Source organism: Aythya ferina (genome assembly GCF_964211825.1).
Source record: "Aythya ferina genome assembly, chromosome: 29".
NCBI lineage: Eukaryota > Metazoa > Chordata > Aves > Anseriformes > Anatidae > Aythya > Aythya ferina.
The window spans coordinates 2170315-2197078 of NC_140326.1; the positions used below are offsets into that span (position 1 = coordinate 2170315).

General features: G+C 45.3%; 1 protein-coding gene and 1 long non-coding RNA gene across 8 annotated transcripts; both read left to right on the forward strand.

Annotated features, from left to right (window-relative positions):
- Positions 1–445: 445 nt before the first annotated feature.
- On the forward strand, positions 446–26571 carry ANP32E (acidic nuclear phosphoprotein 32 family member E). 7 transcript variants are annotated; one of them, XM_084500593.1, is made up of 9 exons: positions 446–704; positions 2550–2699; positions 3061–3183; positions 4553–4718; positions 6226–6386; positions 7978–8032; positions 12738–12791; positions 16830–16906; positions 17468–18595. In XM_084500593.1, exons 1-9 carry the CDS (start codon positions 651–653, stop codon positions 17489–17491), a joined length of 864 nt encoding a protein of 287 aa, XP_084356719.1. In that variant the 5' UTR covers positions 446–650; the 3' UTR covers positions 17492–18595. The 7 variants fall into 7 exon arrangements, with proteins under 7 accessions (XP_084356719.1, XP_084356720.1, XP_084356721.1 ...); XM_084500594.1 differs by lacking the exons at positions 16830–16906; positions 17468–18595 and adding an exon at positions 25886–26571; XM_084500595.1 differs by lacking the exons at positions 16830–16906; positions 17468–18595 and adding an exon at positions 24971–25049.
- LOC311425091 lies at positions 20502–23418 on the forward strand. The gene is made up of 2 exons (XR_014686224.1): positions 20502–21718; positions 21895–23418. It is a non-coding gene; the product is annotated as an uncharacterized lncRNA (long non-coding RNA).
- Positions 26572–26764: the final 193 nt, after the last annotated feature.

Consider the following 26764-nt stretch of genomic DNA (forward strand, 5'->3'; position numbering starts at 1 on the left):
CCTCCCACGCGTGCAACGCTCCCCCGTGGGCAAACAAACCTTGCAAACCTCCCCCCCCACAACGTGCAACGCTCACCGCGCGCAAGCGGGCGAGCGAACAGCCACGTGCACGAGGCGGCTGGCAGCGCGGCCCCTCGGTAGGCCGCTCCTCCGCGGAACACGCGTGTAAAACGTGCAAAACCCCCCAAAACGCCACGAACACGCGTGCAAAACCCCGCATGCAAGCGCCCCTCGCGTGCAAACCCCGTGGCGCGCGCGCCGTTCCCGCGCGCGCGCTCGCCTGCCGCTCCACCCCCCCCGCCCCTTTAAAGCGCCGCGCCGCCAGACGGACAGCTCCCCCAGCCAATCGCGCGCCGCTCCCCCGCGGCGGCGGCGCGGGGCCAATGAGAGAGGCGGGAGCCCCTCGGAAGCCCCGCCCCTGGGCGGGGGCGCCGTGCGCCATGTCATGGAGGCTCAGTGTGCGAGCGGCCATTGAAGGGCTCGGAGCTGCGCGCGGAGCGGGCCGGCGGCGGCGGCTGCCCGCGGCCTTCCCCTGCCCACACGCGGCTCCCTCGTAGGCGGCGGCCGCAGCAGCAGCGCCGGGGCCACCCGTCCCTCACCGCCGCGGGGCCGCTAGGAGGAGGAGGAGGGCGAGGAGGAGGAGGAGGGCGATGGAGATGAAGAAGCGCATCAACCTGGAGTTGAGGAACCAGGCGCCGGAGGAGGTGAGCGGCCGGCCAAGGGGGGGCGGGGGGCGGCCGCGCTGCCTTCCCCGGAGGCACCAGGCCGGGAGGGGCCCGGCCTCGCTTCCCCCTTGTTGCTGCCGAATCTGGGTCAGCCGTGGCGCAGGAGCCGGCCCCGGCTTGGGGGGGGGGATTGAGGGGGGCGGTGAGGCCCCCCCCGGATCCCGCTTCTCGCCCCCCGAAGTTTGCTGAGGGGGTTTGAGGGGGTTTGGGGGGGGTCGGGGCTCGCCGCCGCCTCCCCAACTTTCCGCCCAGTTGGTGCCCCGGGGGGGCGGGTTTATTTCTTTATTAACGCTGTTTATTTATTTATTATTTTTGTTTTAAATGTTCCTCCCCCCCCATTCGCCTCGTCGGGCTGAACTTGCGTGTGCGCGGCTGTCGTAAACAGGGCACAGCCGCACCGAGTCCATCTTAAATGACATCCTTCCCCCCCTTGTTATTCCTATTAATGTATAATTTTTGAATTTTTATTCCCCCCCCCCGCTGTTCTGTGGGTTTCCTGCCCTCCCTGGTAGCTCCCGGCCACCTCCTGCGACCCCCGGGCTCGGGGGTGTTTTCTGGGGCTGTTTTTAGGGGGAGCTTTTTTGGGGGGAGGGATTTTTTTTGGGGTACTATTTTTGGGGTGTGGGGGGGTCCCAGCTGCGAGCCCCCATCGGGGCTTTGAGCCCCCTCCGGCTCCGCAGCGAGTTGCTGAAAGTCCCGAGCGGCGTCGCCGTGCTCTGCGCCCTCCCTCCAACTTCCCATTTCTAAGGAAACGTCTTTAAAAATAATAAAAAAAACCCACAAATTTAAACCCCTCAACGTTTGGGCCAAAGCCCTGGGCTGCTGCTCGGCTTCCCCAGCTGCTTTTTTTTTTTTTTTTTGGGGCCGTGGGCCTGGGGGATGCCCCTGCGTGGAGGGCGGCGAGGACGCTGCGGAGCGGTGCAACGCGCTCGCCCCAGGAGTAAAGTCCAGAGCTGCAGGGAGAGCCCGACCAAACCTTGGGGGGGGGGAAAAAAAATCCACAAAAGTGCCTGCGAGCGTTGCTCAGGCTCGCCAGCACGTGCCTCGGTGGGTTTACTGGGGGCAGATATCGCTAAAGGCCTGGGTTTGCACCGCCGGAGGCATCGGGGGCCCCCCTCTGCCCTGCTGGAGGTTTTGGGAAGGGTGCACCCAAGGGTTCTGGGGTGCTGGTCCCGGAGGAAACCCAACATTGGTGCTGGGACTCCACGTGAAGTTGACAAATGCTCCTGCAGCACGAGGAGGCAGCCTTCAGGTTGCTGGAGTTGAAAGCGTGCAGGAGGAGGGGACGGTGGCCTTATTAATGTCCTTCCTAACGAGGGGTGTGCTCCACAAAGGATGAGATGATTTTAAATTAATTAGCTGCTCCTCGTTACTTCTTCTCGAAGCGTGCGACCTGCATTGATTATCTGGTTGTTTTAGCGGCATCGGCACGAGGAAGTTATTTAATTGGGCTTAATTAACCTGTGGAGCTCGCTGCTAAAATAATCCGGAGCCAGGAGGTTTTGGATCCCGAACGAAACCGAGCGCCTTTAACGATTCAAATCGCACAAATAAACGTGTGGAAGTCGGGAGCGAGCCGGTGGGCTGCTCGGGTGTGAAAGCAGCGACAGCTCCTGCCCCGATCGAGGGCAGGAACCGGGTGGTGGTGGCATTTTTGCCACCTTCCACGCCAGCAGCTGAAGCCCAGGTGCTCAAACACCGGGGCTGCTCCTCCCCTGCTGGTTTTTGGGGGCCGAGCTGGGGCTCTCGGGTCGCGGTTTGGGCGCGATGCGCGGCTCAGCGGCGCTCCTCCGGCTGCCGAGTGACTCGATATCCTGTTTGAAGGTGACGGAGTTGGTGCTCGATAACTGCCGGTCCAGCAACGGGGAAATCGAAGGCCTGAATGACTCGTTCAAAGAACTTGAGTTTCTTAGCATGGCCAACGTCCAGCTGACGTCGCTGGCCAAGCTTCCCACGTTGAGCAAGCTCCGAAAGGTAGGTGTTGGCCCTCACCTGCTGTGTGGGGAAGGAAAAGCCCTGGGTTGCTCCTCGTGGGGCTCGTGTACGGCCCAGGCTGCTTTATGAGGGTTCAATGAAAGTTTTTCTAGCTAATTATGGCCAAATTGGGCTTGGTCAACGACTCCTAGAGTGGTAAACGCTCATCTGGGAAAGGGGTGGTCGTGTCCCTGGGTGCTGAGGGAGTGCTGCGAGTTGCAGTGCTTTGTGTTCTGCCAGCCCAAAACTTGAGATTTCACAGGTTTGGGTATCTAAGGAGTACTTCTGTAATTATCAGCGTAAACTTCAAGACATTTTCAGGAGCCAGCCCTTTAATCACTTCGCTTTCCCTGTGCGCTAGCTGGAGCTGAGCGACAACATCATTTCAGGAGGCCTGGAGGTCCTTGCGGAAAGGTGTCCGAATCTCACATATCTAAATCTAAGTGGCAACAAAATCAAAGATCTCGGCACTGTGGAAGCTCTTGTAAGTATGAAGCGAGAGGGGGCAAACTGAGGATTTAAAAGTAATAAATGCTGGTTTTTAATCAATAAATGGCTGCAGTAGAGTGGTAGAAACAGCTGCAAGGGCTGCATGTGAGGCACCTTTATAAGTAGGAGAAATGAAACAGAAAACGGGGGGTAATGAAGTTTCCTTTCTTACCTGTCTGATGTTCTCTCCGTATTTTTCCCTTGCCGTCTCAGCTGAGAGGACCCTGGTATTTTAGGTTTGTCAGTATTCCAGCCAGTCCCGACTTGATTAACTCAATGTCATGCTTTTTAGAGACAGTCCTTGTAAACGTAGCGCTGTAAAATTCCTCCTCTGCTCGTAATGGGATGTACCGAGCAAGAGATTTTTGAGCTTCTGTTTTGTCTTTGATAGAAGAGTATCCAAGTTACGTGTTGCTAATCCTCTTGTGTTCGTTTGGGAAGATATGGCAGTTGCTTATTAGACAAAATATAAGCTTTCATTAAACTGTGAAGTGATTAGGATGTGTGGCTGAGGCGGCTGGCTAGGAGCGTACCTGAGCAGCGCAAGTAGTAGGTTACTGAAACGTGGGAGGGAGCTGCCGACGTCTGTCACTCCCCGATCTGTGCGCCCATTTTGGCAGCGTTCTGGTTTTTATTAGGATTTTGGTACAGCCTGCATACTTGTAAAACTTCTCCGAGGTTCTCTGCCTGCTTTCGCAGTGCTCTAACCTAGCGGTTAGGAGAGCAAGTAGCGTGGTTCCAGCGCTTTACAGAAGAAACGCTTTTATTTTGATCTTAGCTGCTTGCCAAGCCGTGCAGGTGGCTTGTTCTGTGTGTGTGTGAAGTCAGGAAGGTGAGAAGAATCACGATCGGTTGTCTAATTGTTCCTGCTCGGGAAGCAAATTTGGTAGTGTCATTATAAATCCTACCAAGTGCCTCTTGCTTGCTCCTCGCAAGATGCCTGTGATTAAATTACTCAAACTGTTTACTGAAAGGCTGCTGGAGCTAGGTTTTTGCCCATGGCTGCATGAACAAAAGCAGGCTATGGAAAAAAAAACAAACAACCAACAAAAACCAACCCCAAATATGTGCTGCACAGTGTGTGCGTGGTGGTCTGGTGCTCCATGGATGTGTAGGGCATGCTGTGGAGTTGAATTCCTCGTGAGAATGCTTTTGCAGATCTGGCTACTGCAACCAATCCGTTGAACTGAAGTTTGTACCAAATGGGGAGCAAAATACTGAATAGGAAGGGATGGGGATAAAATAAATCCTGTACCTGGCTGTGGGTAACTGCATTTGGGGTACGGCAGCGCTAATAACTTGAGGTACCATGTGGTTGTATCAAGAAGAGGAGGGGAAAAAAACCACTTTTCATTTATTTTCAGCAAAACCTTAAAAACTTGAAGAGCCTTGACCTGTTCAGCTGTGAGATTACAAACCTTGAGGATTACAGAGACAGCATTTTTGATCTGCTTCAGCAAATCACGTACCTAGACGGATTTGATCAGGAAGATAATGAGGCGCCGGACTCAGAAGATGAGGATGATGAGGGTAACTTCACGAAATCAACTGTGGATAGAAATAGCTCACTGTAATAAAGACGTAAATCTGGCACGGGGTATCGGGACTTTGGGAATGCTTGAGCATCATCCTGTGCTCTTCTTCTTGAGGCATGCTTCTGGAATGTGTTTGGTGTTAACCCACTTAAGGGAAGGAAAACTGATGTCAAAGGTTTGAGTGCTCTTTCAGAAGCCTCTTAAGTGTAAGGAAACATGAGTAAAGATATTGTTGCAAAGATAGAAACGTTCTCAAAATACATTATTGCTGGTAGTAACTCAATTTAGCACCACTGTTACAAAGCCAAGGGACGAATATGTTATTTTGTATGAAAAACTTGGTTTTACTGTTTCTGCCCACGGAAGAAGTGTAAGATGAAGGTGATGGTTTCAGTCCCATCCCACAGTAGAGGTTTCTGTATGAAAACCCCAGGGTTCCTTTTGATCTGACCTCAGTCCTAATCACTGATGGGGCTATTCCTGTGTTTTTCCCCGTTGTTCGATTCCAAGTGAAACCCTTAGGTACAGGTCTGTCAGCGCCTGGCTGCGAGTCCCGCGTTGATACGATCGCAGGGATGGGGCACGTGTGCTCCTCTGTGAACGTCCTTGGCTCAGCAGATGACTGACACAGTCGAAGCTGTAAGGAGAAAATAGCTAAAACGTGTCTAAATGCTGCTAGCAAATAGGACAGGGCTGCTGTTACGGTGCAGTGTCACACATCCATCCAGATACACAGAGGAAAAACTAGCCAGATTTGGGTCGTACCTGTTTATGACGGGTTTCTCAGTGTTTTCTCCTGCCCTTAAGTCGTTAGCCAGTAGCTGCTGCTGCCAAGTAGTAGTCACCCATCAAAGTTTGGAAGTCTGCGCTTAAAACAGCCTGGTGAAAGCCAAGCGTCTGTACCTGGAATGTGAAAATAAACCCAGTAGTGGAAAATTGATTAATAGGCTCTTAACTGGAAACTGAATTGAAGTGTTCAGTCACCTTGTCACTTCTTCTAATTCACATCGCTGCAACTGTGAATGTGATTGGGCTCCAGACAGAAAAGAAATGAGAGATCAGCTCTTTGCAACCGTAGGTGCTTCATGGTTACTAGTGAGTGATTAAAAACCAGATAAATGTAATATGTTGTGCTGGTTTTGCCTTTAAATATTTGTAGGGTTTGATTCTACAGACAAGCTTCTCTTCCATCGACTAAATTTCAGCTCCCTTGCAGGAGTTTGCATACGCAGCTGCTTCAGGCATCGAGAATGTTGCCTGAAGCTCGTGATGTAAAAAAGTTGGTAGCCTTTCTTCAAGGGCGAAAAAAATTACAAAGATTAACTTTATTTAAATCATACTCGTTTCCCACATTACCTGCATTTAAAAAAAAAAATAACCTTGTGGAAAAAAAAAGTTACAACTAGCTTAGCCTGGCATATATTAACTTGCATAAAGAGGAGTTAATGAAATTTAATTTTTAGCATATATATATATATATATGAGCGTGTATTTCATTTCAGAAGGAGATGAAGACGACAATGATGAAGATGAGGATGAAGCTGGTCCTCCAGGAGAGTATGAAGAGGAAGATGATGAAGATGATGGAGGTTCAGATTTGGGGGAAGGCGAGGAGGAGGAGGAGGAAGTTGGTCTTTCCTACCTGATGAAAGAGGAGATTCAGGTAAAGTTAGTCGACTCTTCCAAATGCAAGAAATGAAGAGAAACTGCACACAGACTTCTGTGTTAATTTAAACGTGCAGGCACTGAGTGTGGTGTAGATGCAGGGAGATATTTTAGGGAGAATGTTGCTGAAATAGGAGGCGTTGGCTTGGACGTGAGCGGTGGCTGTCAGGTACGAAGGTGCTTCTGGCTGACTTCCCAAACGTGCCTCACTTCTATCCACCCCTTAGGGCTGCAGGATGCCAGAGCCTCTTTATTCTCTGTAAACTAAAGCATCGTCTTTCTCTAATCTTTTGGAACTTTGCGCTACCACCAATTAAACTGTCAAAATAGCAATATAAAGTAGAATAAATTAACTTATTTTGGAAAACTGAAGCTATGTTAGTCTGGTAAAAGAAGAGAATGCAGCAACAACATGGAATCATGCAGAAAGGTTGATGTTGGATCACATCACCAATACTTCAAGTAAGATGAAATGAAGGAAAAGTCATTATTTTTTTCTGTAATAAATACTGTTGTGCTTTTTTTTCCTATGTACTCGCTTGAAAACTTTCCTAGCGGTAGCGTTGAAAAGCTGTGAAAAATATCACTTAAAAAATCCTAGGGGATACTGTGCTTCAAAGTAAATGCAGGAATATTAAGCTAGGATAAGAAAACAAACACGCTTAATAAGAAAACAAACAGCCTAGGTTATGGATGGGTTCTTGTAGAAATAAGCTGGTCATGTAGAAATGGTTGCTTCCCAGAAGCAAAACCCAGGAGCCCCGATTCAGTCCTCTTCGTGGTTCCAAGGGTTTCAGTTGGAGAATGCATCCGGCGTGGATTTGGCTTGCAAGTCTCCAATTTCAGATCAAAAACCGGGCATCACATCCTTTTCTCTTACTTTTGATAACAGTTTACATCACAGCAGCTGCGTTTGCAGCAGATGTGCAGAAAATCTCAATGCTAACTTTTCTTTGGTGTTCCTTGTTTGGCTCTTTTAATGATTTGCTGTCTCCTGTAGTGTTCGGAGGCTGTAACGCAATTCGTGGAGCTAAAACTAAGTCTGTTTTGAAGCTGAGCCCTTGGGATGTTCTTGTGAACACGAACAGTGTGTGATGAAGGAATACTGGGAATTATTTACACGGCCTATAGTGTATGTGCTCCGTGTGGTAGGTGGCTAGGAATAATCACGGGGAGCTGTGAAGGTGTTAGAAGTGCCACAGCTCTCAACTCCTCTGATGATGACGCAACAAAACCAGATGCTGAGTTTGAATTTTGTGTTTATTTAGAGAAGAAACACTTGGCGGTCAAGGGGCTGTATGAAGAGCTGAAAGAAAAGAGTTGTCTCTAGACCAAAGATCTTGCACCACTGTTTAGTGCTGGGGGATTCTGCTGGTCAATTGTTTTATGTTTTTTTCACCAATGAGTTTAAAAAATAATAATAATAAAAATACAACCCACCCCACCTACTTACATCATTTGGCATAGGAACCATGATTTTGTGAAGATATTCACTGTTCTGCTGGTTTTTGAATTTCTGCTCAGGATCAGCATTTCAGCCAAACTTCTGTACACTGCAATTTTAAAAGTATTTCACCATTTTCTTAAAGGATGAAGATGATGACGACGACTATGTTGAAGAAGGAGGTGATGAGGAGGAAGAAGGTAAGTCCTCTAGTAATTTGCGAGTGTCACATCCATTCAAAATACATTAAAATATCTTGTTTAACGCAACGGAGGCTTCCCTGGCGAAGCCCTAGCAGCAGCAGTAGCTGGATCTTTTCCCTTTATCAAACTAAGAGTGCCTTCCTCAGTGAAACCCTCAATTTAGAGGCAGCTCCTAGGATGCAAGCTCAATCCAGTACACCGTCTGGTGGCTTATACATTCAGCCTCATATTTTTTTCTATCTAGTCTTTTTATCCGTGGTTGTAACTTCTTGATTTCACTGTGTTCAGTCCCTGTGTCAGACGTGAAATAGTTGAAAGCTTGCAAAAAAAAAAAAAAAAAAAAAAAGCCAGTGTGTGGCATCCTGCTTTAAGAAGATATCATGCAGAAAGCTGATGTTGAAAAAGCGGCGTTCTTGTGGGCTGGTGCAGTTCCTTTGCTAGTTTTCAGATGTTCTGTTTGCAAGGAGTGAGTTACCCGAGTCCTTTTTTCATACAATAACTAATTTTATCGTTTAATACTTAAAAAGGAGCTGTGAGAAAATAAACAGGACAAACACGTTACTCGCTCTGTGTTTCCACGTGGTTTGAGGTTTGGAAGCCTTTCAGGGTCAGGCCCAACCTTACGTTTGAAGCTCCTAGTCTGCTCTGGCGGACTGGAGCAGGAATTGCTGTATTGCAGAAGGTTTAATCTCGAATCTTGCTCAGATACCAGGGTATTCTGCGTAGTGGGCGGCAGGAGGGGTTACCCTCCTGTGTGCATCTGTGTTACCAGTGGTGAGGTTAGCACTGGGTAGGATTGCCATGCTAGTACTGGTTGCTGAAGTCCTTTCAAAACTAAAAGTATCAAGCTTCATCTTAAAATCAGCTGGCTTTTCCCTTTTTTTTCTTTTTGGTCCTAGAAGACTGTTCCAGAACTGCACTTTTTTAATGGTTAGCAGCTATGTTCTAATCTCCCAGCTATCCATAGCTGCGGAGTTGTGTGTTGCCTTGTAGTCCTGAAGCCCTCTTCCGTGGCTGTGTAAAATGCAGATGAATCCTGGGATTTTTAAAGTTTCTCGCTAGGCTAGTCCCCACCTGATTTGTATGCTCGGCTTAATGGAGCAGTTTGGGGAGATGCATCTTGTGCTTGAAAAACTGAAATTCTGCAGCAGCGATGCGAAGTTCCTCACTTTGTACAAATGCAGCGTTCAGATCTATTAAGACAACAAAGTAGGCGCTCAGGATGGCTAATTAGCCAGGAAATGACTGCTGGAAAATAAATCTATTAGATTTGACGAAATTGCATTTCATGATTTCACCACAAGAGCGCACAGTCCACTGACTGAATTAGGCATATTTCTAAGAATAAGCTGAAAGATTTTTATGCAAGATGCTCGGAGCACTTGATCAACTGGAGAGAGAGAACAGAGCGGTTTCCATTTGGTATGGACAGGAGCTGATGGGTTTTGGGTGGAGTTTATGCACCTTTGAAAACTGAAAGTCAGGGAAATGTTTAAAAAAAAAAAAAAAAGGAAATTTATTTTTTTTTAAATATGTTAACAAACATTTACCAATATGAAGTGTATTTATAATTCTTTATGGAACATCACGTGCTTAGCTTGTATTTAGTTGAATATGGCCTGCATGAATTATTGAGGGTAATGTAAACTGATCTTTTTTGAGAGCCATAAGCAACTCAGGGATGTTGCAGTGGTGAATGCATTAACTGCAAACAGCAATCTGTTTCCATTGCCTTTTTCTAAATGCTTTAACGTTGTTTGTGATGTCTGAAGAGAATCTAATGCGATCTATGCCATACCTCTTTTCCTTAGCAGAGGGTATTCGAGGGGAGAAGAGGAAACGAGACCCTGAAGATGAAGGCGAGGAAGAGGATGATTAATTTGTTATAGACACGAGTAGGACCAGACTCTTAAGTTACAGAATACGCAATAGTGATTATGCAGATCTGTATGTCTCCATGTACCATAGATGTCCCTACAGAAGATATGTTAACTTTTTATAGGAGAAGTGTGGTTTTACTATTCTTGCCCTTTTTATCATTCCAAATAAGATACAATAAATAGCCTGGTAGTGAGCCTATATGTAGAAAACAATTTTCAGCCCTATAGACACTGAAGCCATTGTCAGGTTTTCCCCCTAGAGTTTTGTTTGGAGCTCTTTAATTTTATACAAGCTTGCTGTGTTGGTTATCATTTCCCCAGAGTTAAAACACCCATCTCCCATGGATTTAATATCATGTATTTCCTTCAAGGTTTTAAAGTTTTTATACTTAAAAAGCTGAACTCAGAAATGCTACCTGGCAAGTTCAGGTCTGATTCTGTTGAGGAGTTGACTAGAGTCTGAGTTCGCCAGGGATTTAACTATTGGAAACCAACAACTAGATTACAACTGATTTCAGCTTTTTAAAAGGTGACTCCTGTAACTTTTAAGTCTTCTACCCTGTTTTGCATGTTAGCATTGCAAAGCCTAAGTGGGTTTCAGAAGATCTTTTTTTTTCCTGCTTGTTCAGAAGTTCAGTGTTTGCCAGGGATACCTTCAAGAATGTATCTTGGCAAATAGAGAGGGTTGTAATCCTTAAACTTTTCTCCAGAATACATGGTCGCTGCAGATATTAACAGAAGCAAATAATCCATAGCTTGAAACCATTTTTGCAGAAAGCGTTGGTTAAACTTTCACTCACTTAGCTCTTGCATTGTCACTTCAGGAATTCTGCAACAATCCTTGTGCTTGGCTATAAAATATATGCATTTCTAATGCAGAAGTTAACGGGTAACTCCTTCAAGCACACTTTTCCAACAACCCCCCTTACCCTTTTCTAGAATCATTGAAGGGGGAAAGGTGCACATAAGTTAGTCTTTCTTTGCAGGTCACCTTTTAAATTTTTTAATCTGGTTGTAGCCAAAACATTCAAGTCCATGTATAATACTAATTAATAGATTAGTTTTTTTTTTTTTTTTTTTTTTTTTTAATATATATATGTAGAACGGCTGCAGAAACTTGTTCCATTGCAAGTTGGTGGCAAGTGCAGGAGACATGCAGACAAGCTTTTTTCTGGCAGCCTGGTTCTGACCAACAGGTCGTAATAATTCTGCCCCAAGGGATTCATGTTTTCTATTTGAGCCACTGCGAAACAATTTCAAACATACAGCAATCCTCTTTCAGTCGTGATTTGGATTTAAAGCAGTAGTCTTGATATAAAACTAATTTACATTGTTTCACGTAGGTACTGAACCAAATATCACACACAGCTTTATTCAAGAGACTTATTTTTGTATCTGTCTTGGCTGACAATAGCTGTCATTAAACTGGGGAAGACACCAAGGGTGGGGAAGAGGGAGATTTCCTGGACCTAAGTAAGAGTCAGTCACCCATAGATCGGTTACTTGTGAATATTTAATAAGGTATTTCACACACTAGCAGACTTTAAATGTGACTTCCAGCTCTTAAATCAAGTTTAGATACTGCAGGGTTGAAGTTCTGCGAAGCCCAATTTCTTGTGTGTGTGTTTTTTTCCCCCCAAATAGAGCCTTAAATCATAGTTTCTCATGTAGCTGTAAAGCATAGCCAGCCATTAAAGGCATCTGAATGAAATGAGTCAGGCAGATGGCAATATGCTTGGGAATAAACTGACTAAATGAGTTTTGCATTTTTTTTAATGAATATCTGTAAAGACACTAGAGAAGTAGTGGTAAAACTACATTTGCAACCACAATCTAAGTTCCTGTGTTTGTGTATGAATACTGAATGAATAGAAACCTTAGGTAAGTGCACATCCTATCTTGTCATGGAGGCTCTGTGTTCAAGGCAGTTGCTTTGTGTTCAGCTTTGAGATAGAGAAGTGTTTTCCCATCCTTTTTGCTATATTTTTTTAGCCTCAGCGAATGATTGAAAACTTATTTATAAGCGTGTACTTTTAAAGGACTTCGTTATCAGGGTTTTCCTTAACTATCTCTTACTGATGCATATAGAATTAGTTTTAAATGGAAACATTTACTATTTTGATGAATTAAAACTATTTCAGAACTGGTCTTGTTTCAGTAAACAAGTCCAATTTTAACGTTGAATGAGCTAATGTGACAAAACAAAATGAACTTAGAAGGGGTTAGCAGACTTTCCCTAAGATATGCAAACTTACCGCTTCCTAAAGCCAACTTGCAGTGTAGTGCGTCGGCTGCTACATCTCAGAAACTGAGCCTCACACAAAACTTACTTCCTAAGTAATTTTGTCTTTTCCTCAGCGTTACCATCTAAGTATAGTTTCATATTTGTCAGCTTGGCATGCAATTAAACAGCATAGCATTTTTTAAGAATAAATAATACAGAGCCTCCAGATAACTTTTGAAACTTTTTTGCTTGGTGGGTGGTCTTTTCATGCAAATATGTAAGGGTGGGTTTTATATTTTGTAGAGGTTTTGTCCTATTTTAATGCTCTTTGTATGGCAGTATGTATATAGTGTGTTTTGGTTCCTTATCAAACTCTTTCCTTAAACTTTGGAGTAACAGATTTTGTGCAACTGTGTTTTGAATAAAGCCATGACAGTGTTAAATTAAAGAAAACAACCCTGCAGCACTCTTCTGATAACTTTTAGTTGTAACAAAACATGTTTCCTCCCCACGTGTGCTGTAAATTTTAAATTAAAAAGTTTTCAAACTGAATTATTTCAAATAAATTGAGACTATTGTATTGGATTACTTCTTTTAGTATGTACAGCTGTGAAGAGGAGAATACCGTCCGTCTTCAGGAACGGAGTAAGAGGTAATCATTCATTCCTGTTGTCTTTTTAGTTGCTGAAAAGCCTCCAGAACCGTGTGTCGTGGGGTTAGAGATGGTACTTTATGGTATTGGAGGTCTTGGTAACATTGTCGTGGTCGAGGAAGGACGCAATGTACAACCCATGGTGATGTTTGCATGGCTCACTTAGTGTTTCCAGATGAGTTTAGTACAGAAATGAGTGTTGGAGCTGACAGGGCTTTTGCATACTCTATAAATCCGTACTATTTCAGTGTAGTTTAGTTATACAAATCTGGCGAGTCTTAAGAAACAAAACTGAAAATCTAGAGACTGCATTTTGCTCTTCAGAAATGGTGACTTGATGTGTCTGGCAGCCCGAGCCGCAAGCTTAACGCTGTTCCCTCAAAGTAGCTGCCTTGGTGTGTATAAATTACTTCTCATTCAAGAACAATGTTTAAAAAAAAAATAAAAATAAGGGGGGGAAGAGCTGCTTCTCCTATACAGCTAGACATAGCATTGTTTTTATTTTGGGATTAGTCCAGCATTCTTGGCAAAAATCCCCTGGACACACTTGAGAAAGCTAGTAACTAAACAGGCTTTTCTTCTACCAGATGAGTGATTAGCCAAGAAATGGGTGGTTTTCTGTGTGTGTATTTTTTTTTTTTTAAAGGGGGGTGGGAAGGGTAAGCAGTTGCCTTTCCATCAGTGCTTGCTCCCTACGGAGCAATTTGCCCACTGGAGCAAGGGCAAATGGGCAAAGCGAAGCTTTAGGATTGTTTTTAACAGTGGAAGTTTAGCCTAGTTTGGGGGGATACGGGTGGCTTTATGCAAACTAAACCCGAGTTACATCATTCTGGCACACGCACGACAAGGGAGCTTGAGAGGAAACTTGGTGCTGTGTAGGCATGCCTTCAAAATAGGCAAAAACTCGAGGCGAGGGGCGGGTGTGGGCTCGCTTTGGTGGAGGCGAGCGGCTTGCCGTGACCTGCACCAAACCACCTTCCTCCCAGCCCCTGCGGCCACCTCCCTGAGGGCAATCCTTCCCCACGGCTGGCCGAGGGGCTGTTCCTGAGGGCTGGCAGCGCACCAGCCCGCACCCAGCTCCGGCAGAGCCCCAGGGGGACTCTGTCCTCCATTTTGTCGCAGTGAAGGCGAGTCCTGCTGGAGGCCGGCTGGGCGGCTTCCTCATCTTTTGTTGCCCCTTTTATCGCTTTTCCAGCCCCCTTACACCACCCCTGTGGGCTCTTATCTCCTTATTTCCACTATTGTCGCTTCCCTCCGGGGCAGGGACGCTGTAAGCGGCTTCCCCTCAGCAGTTCCCCCCTCCCCCCAAGGACTCTCCCTCAGCCCCGCCTGAGGCCGCGCGGGGCCCCCCGAGAGCGGGAAACCGCCAGCCACGGGGTTCCCCAGCTCCGGGCAGCAGGGGCCGAGCCGCGCGTCCCTGTCGCTGATTGGCCGAGATTTGCCGCAGTTCCGCCCCTCCGTGCGAGCCCGCCCAGTCCCGCGCAAGCCTGGGGGCGCTTTGAAGCGATGCCCCGCCCCCTTTCCCCGCCCACCCCCAACGGTGGCTCCGTAATGGCGGCTGCCCGCGGCCCTGGCTTGTCCCTGCTGAGGGAGGCTGGGTCCCCGTCCCCTCACAGAGGCTTGTCCTGTCCGTCTGTCTGGTCACAAAGCACGTGGTGTTTTGGGGTGAAAAGCAAAATTTAGTACCGAATCCGACCCCCACCCCCCCAATTAAAAAAAACCACAAGATTAAACACGAACCCCAGAGTAGTTCCCAATGTTCTGCATGAGGGAGGATGAGTGTAGCTGGGCTTTGCTACCTCGAAGGAAAAAAAATTAGCTAGCTATAGATATTTAAAAAAAAAAAAAAAATGAACAGTATGTTTTCATGTAGCTCATGCTCCAGGTGCATCTTGTGTGCCTGTTCCCCACATTTGAGCTGGAAGCATGGTGGATGTGGGGTTACCTGATGCCTTCCCCAGTCCTCGCCACCCTCCTCCTGTGGCGCTGCCTGATTTCATGTAGACCCTGCTGTTGTGGGGTCTGTGGCCTCTTAAACCATGCACCTTCCCTTAACTAGCTGTTTGAGCCCTGGTCCAGGGCAGAGAGGCTGCTTGTTGGTGTGTGGTGGAACCAGGGGCTCATCTAAAACCATCCCCATATGCTCCTGGACTGCTAATTATCCTTCTCCCCCAAGTGAAACTTAGCTCAAAAAGCCATATTGCTGAGAACACACCACCACGAGGGTCCTTCACCCCCTAGCCTTCAGGGAGCGTGCTTTCGAGCTTCTTTGTGTGTACTGTGTGATAAAGGGGAAGTGGATGGACATAGATTCAGGAATGCAGGCTTGGAAAACAGTGAAAAATACCCTGCGTTGTATGACGGAGTAGTGTGAATTATCCAAAAGAACATTTTGCCCCGTTCAACTGTAAACGAAATACTGCGTGTGTTGATTTTGGCAGCAATAGAGTTGCTGTGCACTAAAAATGTGCATACCAGTTTCACCAATCATAAACATTGCAGATGTCCGAACCAAAAGAATGAGATCAGTTTAGAAGTTATAAGAATATTTTTTCCCTTTTCTGCTTTCTGAGTCTCTCAGTTTTGCTTGGGTTTGCTGCCTGAGTTGTAAGTATGCGCTCACGCTCGCCATTTGCTGTTCGCCGATCAGCAGGACTGGCAAGCGAGCAGCTGCCCATGGGTTGCAAAATGCACGGGATGGCAGCAAAAAAAGTCAGCGAAAGCAGCTGCTCAGAGCAGGATGGCAGCAAATTTGTTTCTGCAGGGCATAGCCTGCGGCAGTGAAAATTCTGGTGCTACTCCTCTTGGCAGATTTTTCACTGGAGTTATAGCTTATTCTTTTGGAGAATGCTTTTTTATAAAAATTTTAATTTTAAAGTTTATAGCATGCTTCGGTTTCTGCTTTGAGTGTCTCATTTAAAAACAAACAAAATGCCCCCCAAAACAATTGAGGAAACCCTTCCGTCATGCTTCAAATTTAACTGCCAGAACTGAGGGAGAATCCAAAAATAAATGTATGGCCACAACAACAAACCAAAAGAAAACCACATTGTACATAAAAGCTGGGAACTCGTTGCACTGAGGAAAAGCATTCTGTTCCAGAAAAAAAAATGACCACAGACTTCATGTTTGGTTTTGTGTTGGAAAAGAAGAGGTATTTTTCCTATATTAATATGTTAAAATGGTGCGTTTGATGTGCACGTCCTGCAGTAAAGCTAATTCAAATAAAATAATTGTATCGATGAGTGCGGGGGAGCAAATGAGAGTTCCTCATCGCCTCCTAGTTGAAGATTAATAGTTTCTGTCCGTTAAAACAGTTGCGCAAATAATCTTATTTGAGGTTCCTGGAAGTGTCTTCGGGAACTGTGCACCCCAGGGTGGCTTTGCCCCGATGTCCTGAGCAGGACCCAGCGCTGGCTCTGCCCCACAGGCGCTCACCACATCCCTTTGTCGTCCCCAGGGACCCTCAGGGTGGGAGGAAGCACACGAGACAGGGGTGTAACACACATCATGCATCCCGAGGGTGGTGAGAAAAGGGAAAATGAAAGGAAAAAAGAAAACGGGCCTGGGGTAGATGAAAAAAGCTCTGCACGAGGTGCTCCTCCAGGCAGAGCCAGTGCTGGGTGCGGGGGCTCTCAGCTGCAGCCTGGTAGAGCTGCAGATCTGGAGGGACGACCTCATGAAGTACTGCTTCGAAGGGGCTGTTTATGTGTTAAGATTCGTTTTTTTTATGATTTTCAGTGTGGTATTTAAGAATAAAACTCTGTTTTGCTATTCTTTCTCAGCTTGCTTGGTATTTTTTGTTAGTTAGAACATAAGGAGCATAGACTACAGGAAAACAAAATATTAATGTACTTTCTACGCAAGTAGATTTATATAAAAATATAGAATTCTCCAAAATATAAATCTCCAAATAATCTATCTCAAGATATTATTTGAGGGTGGAGAGGTTTTGTTTTAAATAAATTCTCTTAACAGTTTTTTTTTGTTGTTGTTGTTTGTTTGTTTGTTTGTTTTTTTTAATCCTGACTTTGGCAGAAGCCTTGCTGGCATCATGTACCCTTCAGAACCACCAGGAAGCGAAACCTCTGCGGTGTGCAGTGGGCTTTAGGAAGGTGCCTGGTACCATTCCCACATTCCCAACCCCAGAGACCTCTTGGTCTCTTCTTGTGGAGGAGCATCCTTCGGGTGTTTTAGCTCAGGGACATTGGGAGCTTAAGGAAAACTGAATCTCTCTCTATTTTTAAAATTATTATTATTATTTTATATATATTTTCTTTCCCCCAGGATGGAGGAGTCTGTTAGTTAGACCACTGTCAGTTGACAAAGTTTGATTTCATTTGTTTATTTGCTTAAAGCTGTGTGGTAACTGTGTGATAAACTTGGGTGACGGTGTGTTTCCCCTGATACGCTCCTGCAAGGGCCTCAGAGCAAAGCTTGAAGGAAAACCTAGTTGAAAACCTGGGGGATGCAATGAAAATGGGATAATTTTGCCACATCCTTCTCCCTTGGGAATCTATCTTTTGTGGTAGTACTGGGGACATGCAGAAATAATGTTTAATTAAGAGCCTAAGGCTGGGAGAGAGCTCCTGATGATAACGATGCTGATACTAGCATGTCTTTGTAGCAAGTGCCTTTCTCAATACATTCTAGAACCGCACTTTTTTTTCCCTTAGCTTCATCACAGCGATGACTCATAATTGTTCTTCTGCCGAAAAGTACACTGTGGTATTTCTCCTCTGCTGCTGTTTGTTACTAATGAGCTCCCCTATTACAGTAAAAACTTATTAATACTGAAATACATAAATTCGGAATGCATGAAGTACCGAATACATGCCTTTGATAATTTGTGGTTCTGAAAACTAATAATATTTTCTTCTCTCTGTTCCTTCATCACTGTCAGACGATCTCCTCAAAAAATAGGATCAGCCTTGAAAATTAAACTAATTCACGTCTTTGTGCTGCCCTGTTTTGTACTAGAAGTCATAAAAGCAATGCCGTATTTAAAAATGCCACAAAAACAGCTAATCCTTTTGCTTTTAAAAAGAAAGAAAACCTTATTAACATAAATGTATGTATATACACACGGTCTCATAGGTAGCATGATGAGCTGATAGCTCATCACAAAATATCTATGAAGACGGAAACGGGATTGAGCCAGTGAAAAAACATCCTGTATGTATTTTTAAATCAAATATATATTTTTAATTACACATAAATTAAGACACTCTAAAAACATGAAGTTGAAAGAAATTCTCATTCTTCAAACTTGCAGGAAAAAACCTTATGTTTTACAAAGATACCTTCATCTCCATTTCAGCTGCTAGCAGAGGAGAAAAGGAATCTTACTGTCTAATTTCCAGGAAACTAAATCATTAGCTTGTTTAATAAGAATTGCTATTTTGCCGACTAAGGTTGTTCATCCAAGTGAAATCAAGTTACACACCATTAAAATCAAGTATTTGAACTTTCCTACTGTTTAATGTACTTTTAGTATTACTGAAATACAGTTTTGTTTCCTGATTTTTACCGTTATATATATAGTTTCCACCTTCCCTGAATTCGTTCTTATGGACTTACTAACAACACATTTTACAATTGTTGCTTGCATAAACTGACCCCAAATCAATTTTAAAATGCTGTTAAGACCACATTCTCAAAAGATTCCTCGCTCTCCAGACTCGATTTCAGTCTTTAACAGACGGACGTACCTTTGGTCTGCTTTACAGCTCTGTAATTTTTATATGGCTTTCTGGCTCAGACTTAAAGATACTGGAAAATAAACACTGGTGATGAGAACAAAAGGGTGAAACTTCCTTTTTGGTTATGAACTCCTTGTCGTGGCGGAAGTTGTATTCGGTACGATCGGTTAGTCGGGGTGGTTTGGCTGTGTACGTACAGCCCTCGTTCGCTGGTGTAACGGTGTCTGCCCAGCCGATTGTCCGAAATACTCTACAAAGAGCAGCATTTAACAAAAAAGAGTGGTGGTGAGGGGCAGCCAGAATGTAGGGGTATCTCAGTGCTGAACTTTAAAGGGAAAAAAATGAAGCATTACAAATATTAACATGAGCAATATTCTATCATATTTTCTCCCTGGGATTATATTAATTGGAACTTGATTTTCATCAGTCGCCTTATCAACGTTTTGGCCATAAAGCCAAGTGTCACATATCTAAATGAGGCCTTGTGTCCAAGAAGCAGCCAGTGGATTTTTGTTTATGCAAAGCCAGAGTCCTGCAGGCAAGTTAAGTGCTCTGCAGCATAACGTGTGAATTGGAAACGCTTCCCATGGCCACAATTCAAAATTCTTAATCTACGTAACGTGTAGGTTACTAAATGTTTTAAAGCGTGTCTTCAAGAAGAGGAATGTCAAGTGGACTTGCCTAATCGGATGAGACCACAGAAGAAATAATTGCCAGGAAGGAATTGGTAATCAGGAAGCTGTTAAACCACAATGCATTGTCAACTACCTTGCTTTTATTACTCTCAATCATGATTTTTTTTCACTTGAGGAAAAATAATATGAAAAGATAAATCGAGTTTTACCCCACCGCAAAATAGTTTTCTTTATAGAACACACTATTAAACAAGAACTAAACATCAACAAGATGTTTTCATTCCTCAAAAGCAGAGCTCAAATTACATGAAATCAGCTTCAATATCAGCATTCTTGTTTCAAGACAGTGATTTACAGTTTAGTACTTTTAATTATTTTTAATTGCATATTGCAAAGTCTTTTTCTCCAATTACAAGAAAGCAATTTGCATGTCTACTACCTTTCACTTTGCGCTTAAAACTCAGCAGTGTCTTATGAAAGTCCTGGCTGATTCTTGACTTGGTGAATAAGTGTAGCTCCTTAAAAATATACACACAGAGGTCGTATTTTTTTTATTTTTTTTTACACCAGTGTGTAATCACACCTCCTGTGCACTCCCACCCAGTGCTCCTGCTGAAGTTAACACAGCTTTGTGGGCTGAGATCGTACCTCTCGAAATGCTTGAAGCTTTTGGTGTTAAAGATAAACGCATGCGTTTGGGGCTTTCTTTGAAGCACAGACTTGTTGAGATTAAAGTATTTTATCTTACGATATAATGAGGGGTATTTCCATCTTAATTGATGCATATTGCCAGGGGTAGGAAGGTTGGTTGTTACTGAGATCTCCTACATTAACATGTTACACAAATTAATGAGAGGCTTTTCCTGAGAGAGACTCTTAATTTTTCTCTTACCAAGACATCTAGAGTTACTCCTCATTCAAATCACAGGTCTGAACAGACTAGTTGTACCTTTGTTAAGAATGAGGAGGGATAGAAGGAGGAAGAATATTAATCTCTCTCTGCTCTGGATTTCTGAATAGCTGTAGGCTTAAATTTCTGCATAATTTCTACATTAAGGTTAAGCATTTTCACTACAAAGAAAATTCCAGGAACATCATACTATTGAAAAGCAAAAATATTTCTTAGAACAAAGGGAGGAATCATGAAGAAGATAGTAATATGAACCGCCCACTGAGACAACCATTTAAATTTGGAAATTCCTGCTGTGTGCCTTTCGCTGCAGGTCTTCTAAGGTGCTCTATTTGCAACTTTTGCAAATTCCCCAACAGGTTTCTTTTTCCTTTCTCTAGTACACCCTAATTTCTAATGGCATAGGAAATGTTCTTTCACTAGGAATCAAACACCAGCTCTATCTGCAAGGTTACTGCAAATATTGGTGGCTGCAAAGATGCACGTGTCTTAGAATAGAACTTAGATCAGTATTATAGAAGAGGTTGTATTTTAAAGAGAGGGAAGAGTAGATGAGAGAGAAGTGGAAAGCAACAGGATTTCTCTTTGACCTCTGCAAGGGAGAAGCAGCAGCAGCCTACCTGTGTGGAGCAAGGCTTGGCCAGATCTGGAGAGGGAGAAGAACCGAGCAGTGGGGCTGTGCTATGGGCACTGCTCCTCACTGAGCCATGGGCTTGGGGATCTAAGAGCCTGCTAAATCATTTGCTGAACTTGCCTCTGAGTGTTAGAAATCACTCAGTGCTTGGTAGTATTACGAGCAATAGTACTCCTAGCTATCTGGCTTTAATCTGTGTAAGAGTTGGCCAGGCACTTGAAGTGATGGAATTACTCATGGGCAAATCATGATACTTCTGAAACAGCTGAGCATAGTTAAGAAAAGTGACATCGTTAAGAAAGTGAAAGCAAATGCAGTTATTAAAACTCAATTTGTTTTTACAAGCAATTATGTTTACATGGATTTCTCATTTACAAGATACTTATTCTGGAAGGTATGTGAAAGCTGCTGTCTCTCAGATGCTTCCAATATGGCATAACTTAAAAAGAAGAAAGTTAAAAGAACACACAAGGGACAATCGCTCAGCTGCAGAACTTTTGGCTTATTTTCCCCAGCTCTTCACAACGCCTGTTAGCGGCTCCACAAATACAGGGGACAAGTTTTTGGGGTCTGACAGCAGCAGCGCCCAGAGCCGGGCAGTTTTCTTCTGACCAGAGCACAGAAGCAAAGCTGGTAGAGATGTGCGAGAACACAGAGCACGTCCAGTTGCCTGGCATCGTTGCGGTGATGGAAAGCAGCAATAAAACTGACAGAGCTGGGAGCACTCAAACCAACACCAAGAGCTGCATATTACAAGTTCCCGAGTCAGATGCTGTTATGTGCTGTGCTGATCATACGCTCAGTAGTCAGTGCCACTTATGCATCGTGCTCTTGGGGAAATAATGGCCATCAAAAAACGTCAGCTGCTGTGCTCTGGAAGGGCAGAACGAAACTGTATTTATTTATTTATCTAGTGCTGAGACACTTGAGGCTCTACGGAGAAATTTGTTAGTGAAAAGGCGAGGGAAGGCACAAGGGGGAGAATCTTCTGTATCTTGTTCTGGAGTGACCTCGTCTGGCAGCTGCCTGTAACGGTGGTGGTGGAGGTGAGGGTGCTGGTTATAGTGGTGCTGGTTATAGTGGTACTGGTTATAGTGGTGCTGGTGATGCTGGTGCTGAGGAGCCTCAGCTGGGCTGCACCCACTGATTGCAGCGGGCACCAGGCAGGATTGGGGCTGCCAACTGCGACCCTCCCGTCATTTTGTGCTTTTGCTGCTCTTAGGGGCATTTTCTTCTGTTGGTGTGTGCCTGCACACCTCCATCCAGGGCAGGGGAAAAGGAGACCACTCCTGGGGGCACCTGATGGCCTGTGCAGGATTCTTCCTTCCTTTACTGCTCAGGGAGGGCAATGGAGGAGAGAGGAAGGGAGCATCACTAAAACCAAAAGCAATCAATCAAACAAGCAAACAAAACCAGTTCCACGCATGTCTCCCGATGGGGATGCGGATTTCTTTCAGCACTTATTTTCGCGATCCTGCTCGGCCACCTGGAGGTGCCCAGGCCCCGCGGTCAGGATCTGGCCCCCGGCTGTGCAGGGACGAGCACCAGAGGGCACCATGCGCACGGGAAGGAGCCCGGGTGGCTCTTGGAAATGCCACTTTTTGCAGGGCTCTGGGCTCTTCAGCTGCATTCATCTCATTAAACTTGATCTTCCAGGGATGAGCATGCAGCAGAAGGAACTGCGTGCACGTCTGTCTGTAAGGAAGAACTCGGGGGAGTCTAAGAAACAATTTGGTTTAACGTGAAATATTCCTCCTTGCTCCAATTCTTCATCGCTAACCCTACCCTGCCTTTACGGCATCCAGGAGTGACTTGCAGCAGGAATTATTTTGCCCTTCATTAAGGAGCTAGGACAGAAGGCTGCCTTCTGAAAATGCTTATTCCTGCCCGATTCACTTCGGGAGCGTTCATCCAGGATGAGGAGAAGTTACAGACCGAGTTCTCGGCGTGTTGTGGGTTTAGGACACCCGAAGTGCGAGAGATTCCAGAAATTTGGGGTGCTTAGAGCTGACTTTTAGGGGATCCTGCCAGCTGAGCCCATCAACCTCCGAGGTTTTTAATTTTGCAGAATATCTTGCGGCTTCATCCCCAGTGTCAGACGCAGCCCAAGTGCGTGGTAGGAGGTGCGGAAAGGAGCAGCTGGGAGGGCGCTTCCACTTTTTTTTTTCATCTCCCAGACAAATGGCACCGGGTCCAGCGTCCTCTGCCCGTGCCAGCTGAGAGGTCAGCGACCAGAAAGCACTACTTCAGGGAACAAGCGCGGCAGTGTGCAGCGCATGAAAGACCTTATTCATGTAGCAGCCTGGAGGGGCTTGTACTGCATTGTCTGGTATGCATTAGCTTTGTGAAATTAGTCCTCCAAATTTTTTACAAAAGGAAAGAAAGAAAGTTTGCCTTCTCTTCTGCGTTCGCCCTTCCAAATGAGCCGTCCAAAAGATTTATTTGTCGCTCTCCTGCTTGGGAGTCCACTGGCAAAATATTTGGGGGGGAGTGTGCTGTGGATAGCCCTGTAAAAATGTAGCAGTCCACCAGAATTTACCTCTGAGGCAAGGAAAATTCAGCCTACACAAAAGGGAGAGGGAAGAATCTTCGGTCAAAAACATCATTCTTTCTGTTCTCCCATGTGTGCCTAACATTTTGAAGATGACCATATTAGATATCATTGAATGTTGCCTGAGCAGAAAAAAAAAAGACCACAGGATCCCCTAATCGTTGCACTGCTGTTTAATTCAACTTGCCCTTGAAAGGACAGAAGCTCTTTTTTGGCATCCTGCATGTCATTACTCACGTGCTAATGGTTTGGGGATGCTTTATGTGTAGCACAGTCCTGTTCTGACTTAAAGGGGACCCCTTCAAATGCCCAGGTGTGCTTCGTGATAAAAATCCCCTCTTGGGTTAGAACCAGGCCAACCCTGTGGGGTCATCCTTCCATAAATGCTTCCGTACCCTGCCTGCAAAGCACACACTGCCCACTGAAATGACCATAAAAGCAGCAAAATCCAATACCATTTTCACAGGTATCATTTGAGTTCCTTGTAAACCTTCTATAGGTAGAATTTCCTTTTACCAGTCCAAAAGCTCCACAGCAGGAGGTTTTTCTGGTAGAAAAGTAGGTCTGGTCATGTGGGAATTGGTCTCATACCTAGGATTCTTGGGTTTTGGGGTTCGTTGCATTCTTTTCTAAGGCCAAAGCTGGCCTTTTAGCTGTTTATAGTTTGTTTACAGTGAGGTTCTGTACCTTACCGTGTTTTCTGGCCAACACACTTCGTATCCTATTACGTTTACTAAATTTAGAGGCTGATTTCCTAAATATACAAGTTATGATAGTAATTAATTGCATCCTTTGGGCCAGAATAACCTCAGTAAGTTGCAGTGGACGATCTGGTCCTATAGCTAACTGCTTTATGCCTCTCTAATTACATGAAGCAGCTGTAGTCTCAACAGATTCGGTCAGTGGGGGATTTCTACCTGCCGTGGAGTCTCCCCAAGCCACGTATAGCCACTTCCCTACCATCTTCTCTCTGAGTTTTCTGGTGCAGAGGCTAATTGGGAAATGGAGCTGTGGCTGGAGCAGCATTGTGGCACAGTAATTGTACCAATTCCTGATCTGCCGTTGCTCCAAATTAGACAGGAGCCAGTCCCCGCGGCACAACACAGCTGCAGCTCAAAATCTGGGCCATAATGCGCATGCTAAAATAAGATAATCAAATCTTGTGCTTAGGAACTGCTGGTTTCTAGGAGGTATTTCTGCTCTCCAGTGTCTGTGGACAGCATTACAAAAAAATAATGCATCTAGTGAGCCGCGTGTTAATTTGGAGCAGTGAGCAACAGCGGTTGTTACAAGAAGGATGCTAGACTAGATGCTGAACGATAACCAAATGCCACAATGAGAATTTTTCTTTTTATTAAGCAGGACAGCATGTACTGACCTCTAATACAACTAAAGCGATCAGGTTAATTATTGGCCTCTGCTGAGCAGTGCCACACGCTGAGCTATCAATCTGTCTTTCTAGGTAGCTGGGGATTCGAGCGTCAGTGCCATTTCCTCTCATACCTGGGAGATCCTTGGCAGCTCCTTGTTCCCCTTCCAGTCAGGACCAGTGAAGCTGATTTCATAAACTGTAACGAGATCCCAGTTTAGGGTTGTGTGGCTGCAGGCCGTCGCTAATTTTCTTCTCTTTTCTTCTGTTACTGAATTTCCTTACTCTCGCACAAAGTCCTGAGTCAAGGACAGTGGCATTTATACAAGAAAAACAACTTTTATTTATTTATTTATTTGTTTGTTTGTTTATTTTTAGTAATGGAGCATGCAAGCAGAATCCCAGCCACTGGGTGAAAAGGGGGTTGGTTCAGTGGATGCGATGACCTTCTTGGAATGTTTTGGTGTTTTGGTACATTTGGGTTTCCTTTCTACACCGATGTCTGTATTGGGTTCATGTGCATGGGTTTGGTGGCTCGGGGCTGTGGGGCAGAACTGTGTCCCGTAGGAGGGACCCACACTGGAGCAGGGCGAGGGGGGAGGCCTCTGGACAGCACTGAAAACTTGCACAGCCCTGGGCAGTGCCAAAGATCATGCAGACATAACTGAGGACTGCCATTCCAGCAACAGCATCTCCTCTTTCCACTCACCCCCCAGCTCTTTTATTGCATTAGATGCATGTCTTCGCTGTGTCTGGGGGTGTTTCTTCTGGGTGCAGCAGCAGAGGCAGTTTGGCACTTTTTAACATCCATCACTCGATCAAACGGGTTCTGGATTTTGAGGCACTGCCTTCACTCCGTTATTTAAGAACGTGAAATCTGCTGAATGCTTTCCAGCCAGCTAGGAAAGCTTGCTCCTGTAAGCAGGAGCTCCCGATATTAAGAATATAATCTCTTTTGCAAACGCACTTTCCTGTTCTTCCTGCTTCTGGCTGTCAGGAAATGCAGCTGGAGCCAGCTCCTGCACACGGGGGTCACGTCAAGGGGTGCTTGGGCCCCACAAGCCCCAGAGTGTGCTCACACCGGTGGATGGGTAACATACATCATGGGCAAACATTTAAAAAAAAATGAGAAATAGAAAGGAGGGTGGGAAATGGGAACAGGTGAAGAAAGCTTTTGTCTCTCTAAGCACGGCGCGATGTTTTTGGTGGTGGTGCGGGGATTATTTCCTTTTGGGAACATTGGGTAAAGGTTGAGTGCAGATATGTTTAACTGATTTGTTGCATGCATTTCAGATGGACACGAGCACCCCAGCATCCCCGGAGCATTTCCACGGATCTGATGAGAGAGCCCTAGAAAACACCTGGAAGTGCTGGAGCGTGGTTCAAAACTCAAGATACTGACTGCTGAGTTAATCAGGGAAATGATAGGTTAAAAGCAGTGAGTGGGAATGACAATTGCAACACAAGTGTTGCCACACGCATCCATGTCCACTCCTTTGTGTCTCCCGTGAATAGGCTCGCCATTTCGCTTAATGCACTTAGGCATTTTCATAATAAGATTCCAGGGCTGAAGTCATGCTGCAACCATTTCCTTTGGTCCCCAGTGTCTTTACACAATGGGCTTGTATTCCTGTGGAAGGACAATGAAAAATGGACCACCTTGGGCTGCGAGTTCAGTGCTGCAACCTCGTCAGTGTCTTCTGCAAGCTCTCTGGTGAGCACACGAACACTAGCGAGCAGCATGGACCACCCTTTTTATTCAGTTTGAAACAGAGGAGTGTAAGTGCTGGCCACGAGTTCTGCACATGCTGTTTAATGCAATGTAATGTAAATGATGAATAGGGGCCATGCCAGAAGTTGCAGAGTTTCTCTTCATAATTTCATCATTTGCGAAGATTTTTAGCCTCCTTTTGTTCTCCAGAGGCCGATGCTAGAGAGTTTTGTTTGTAAGAACAACACGTATGATTTAATTCATCTAATCCCGGCTTGTCTGCAACTCTTTGCAATCAAACTTTGTGCGTGCCCTGCAGGGAGAGGGGGCTGCCTTGCTCTGCACCAGGCTAACACCAGGACTGGGTGGAAAACCCTGGGGGATTCGGCTCCAGGCTTGAGCTAACGCGGCCTCTGCTCTGCTGGGTGGGCTCCTCTGGCTCAGCCTCACTTGGAACATGA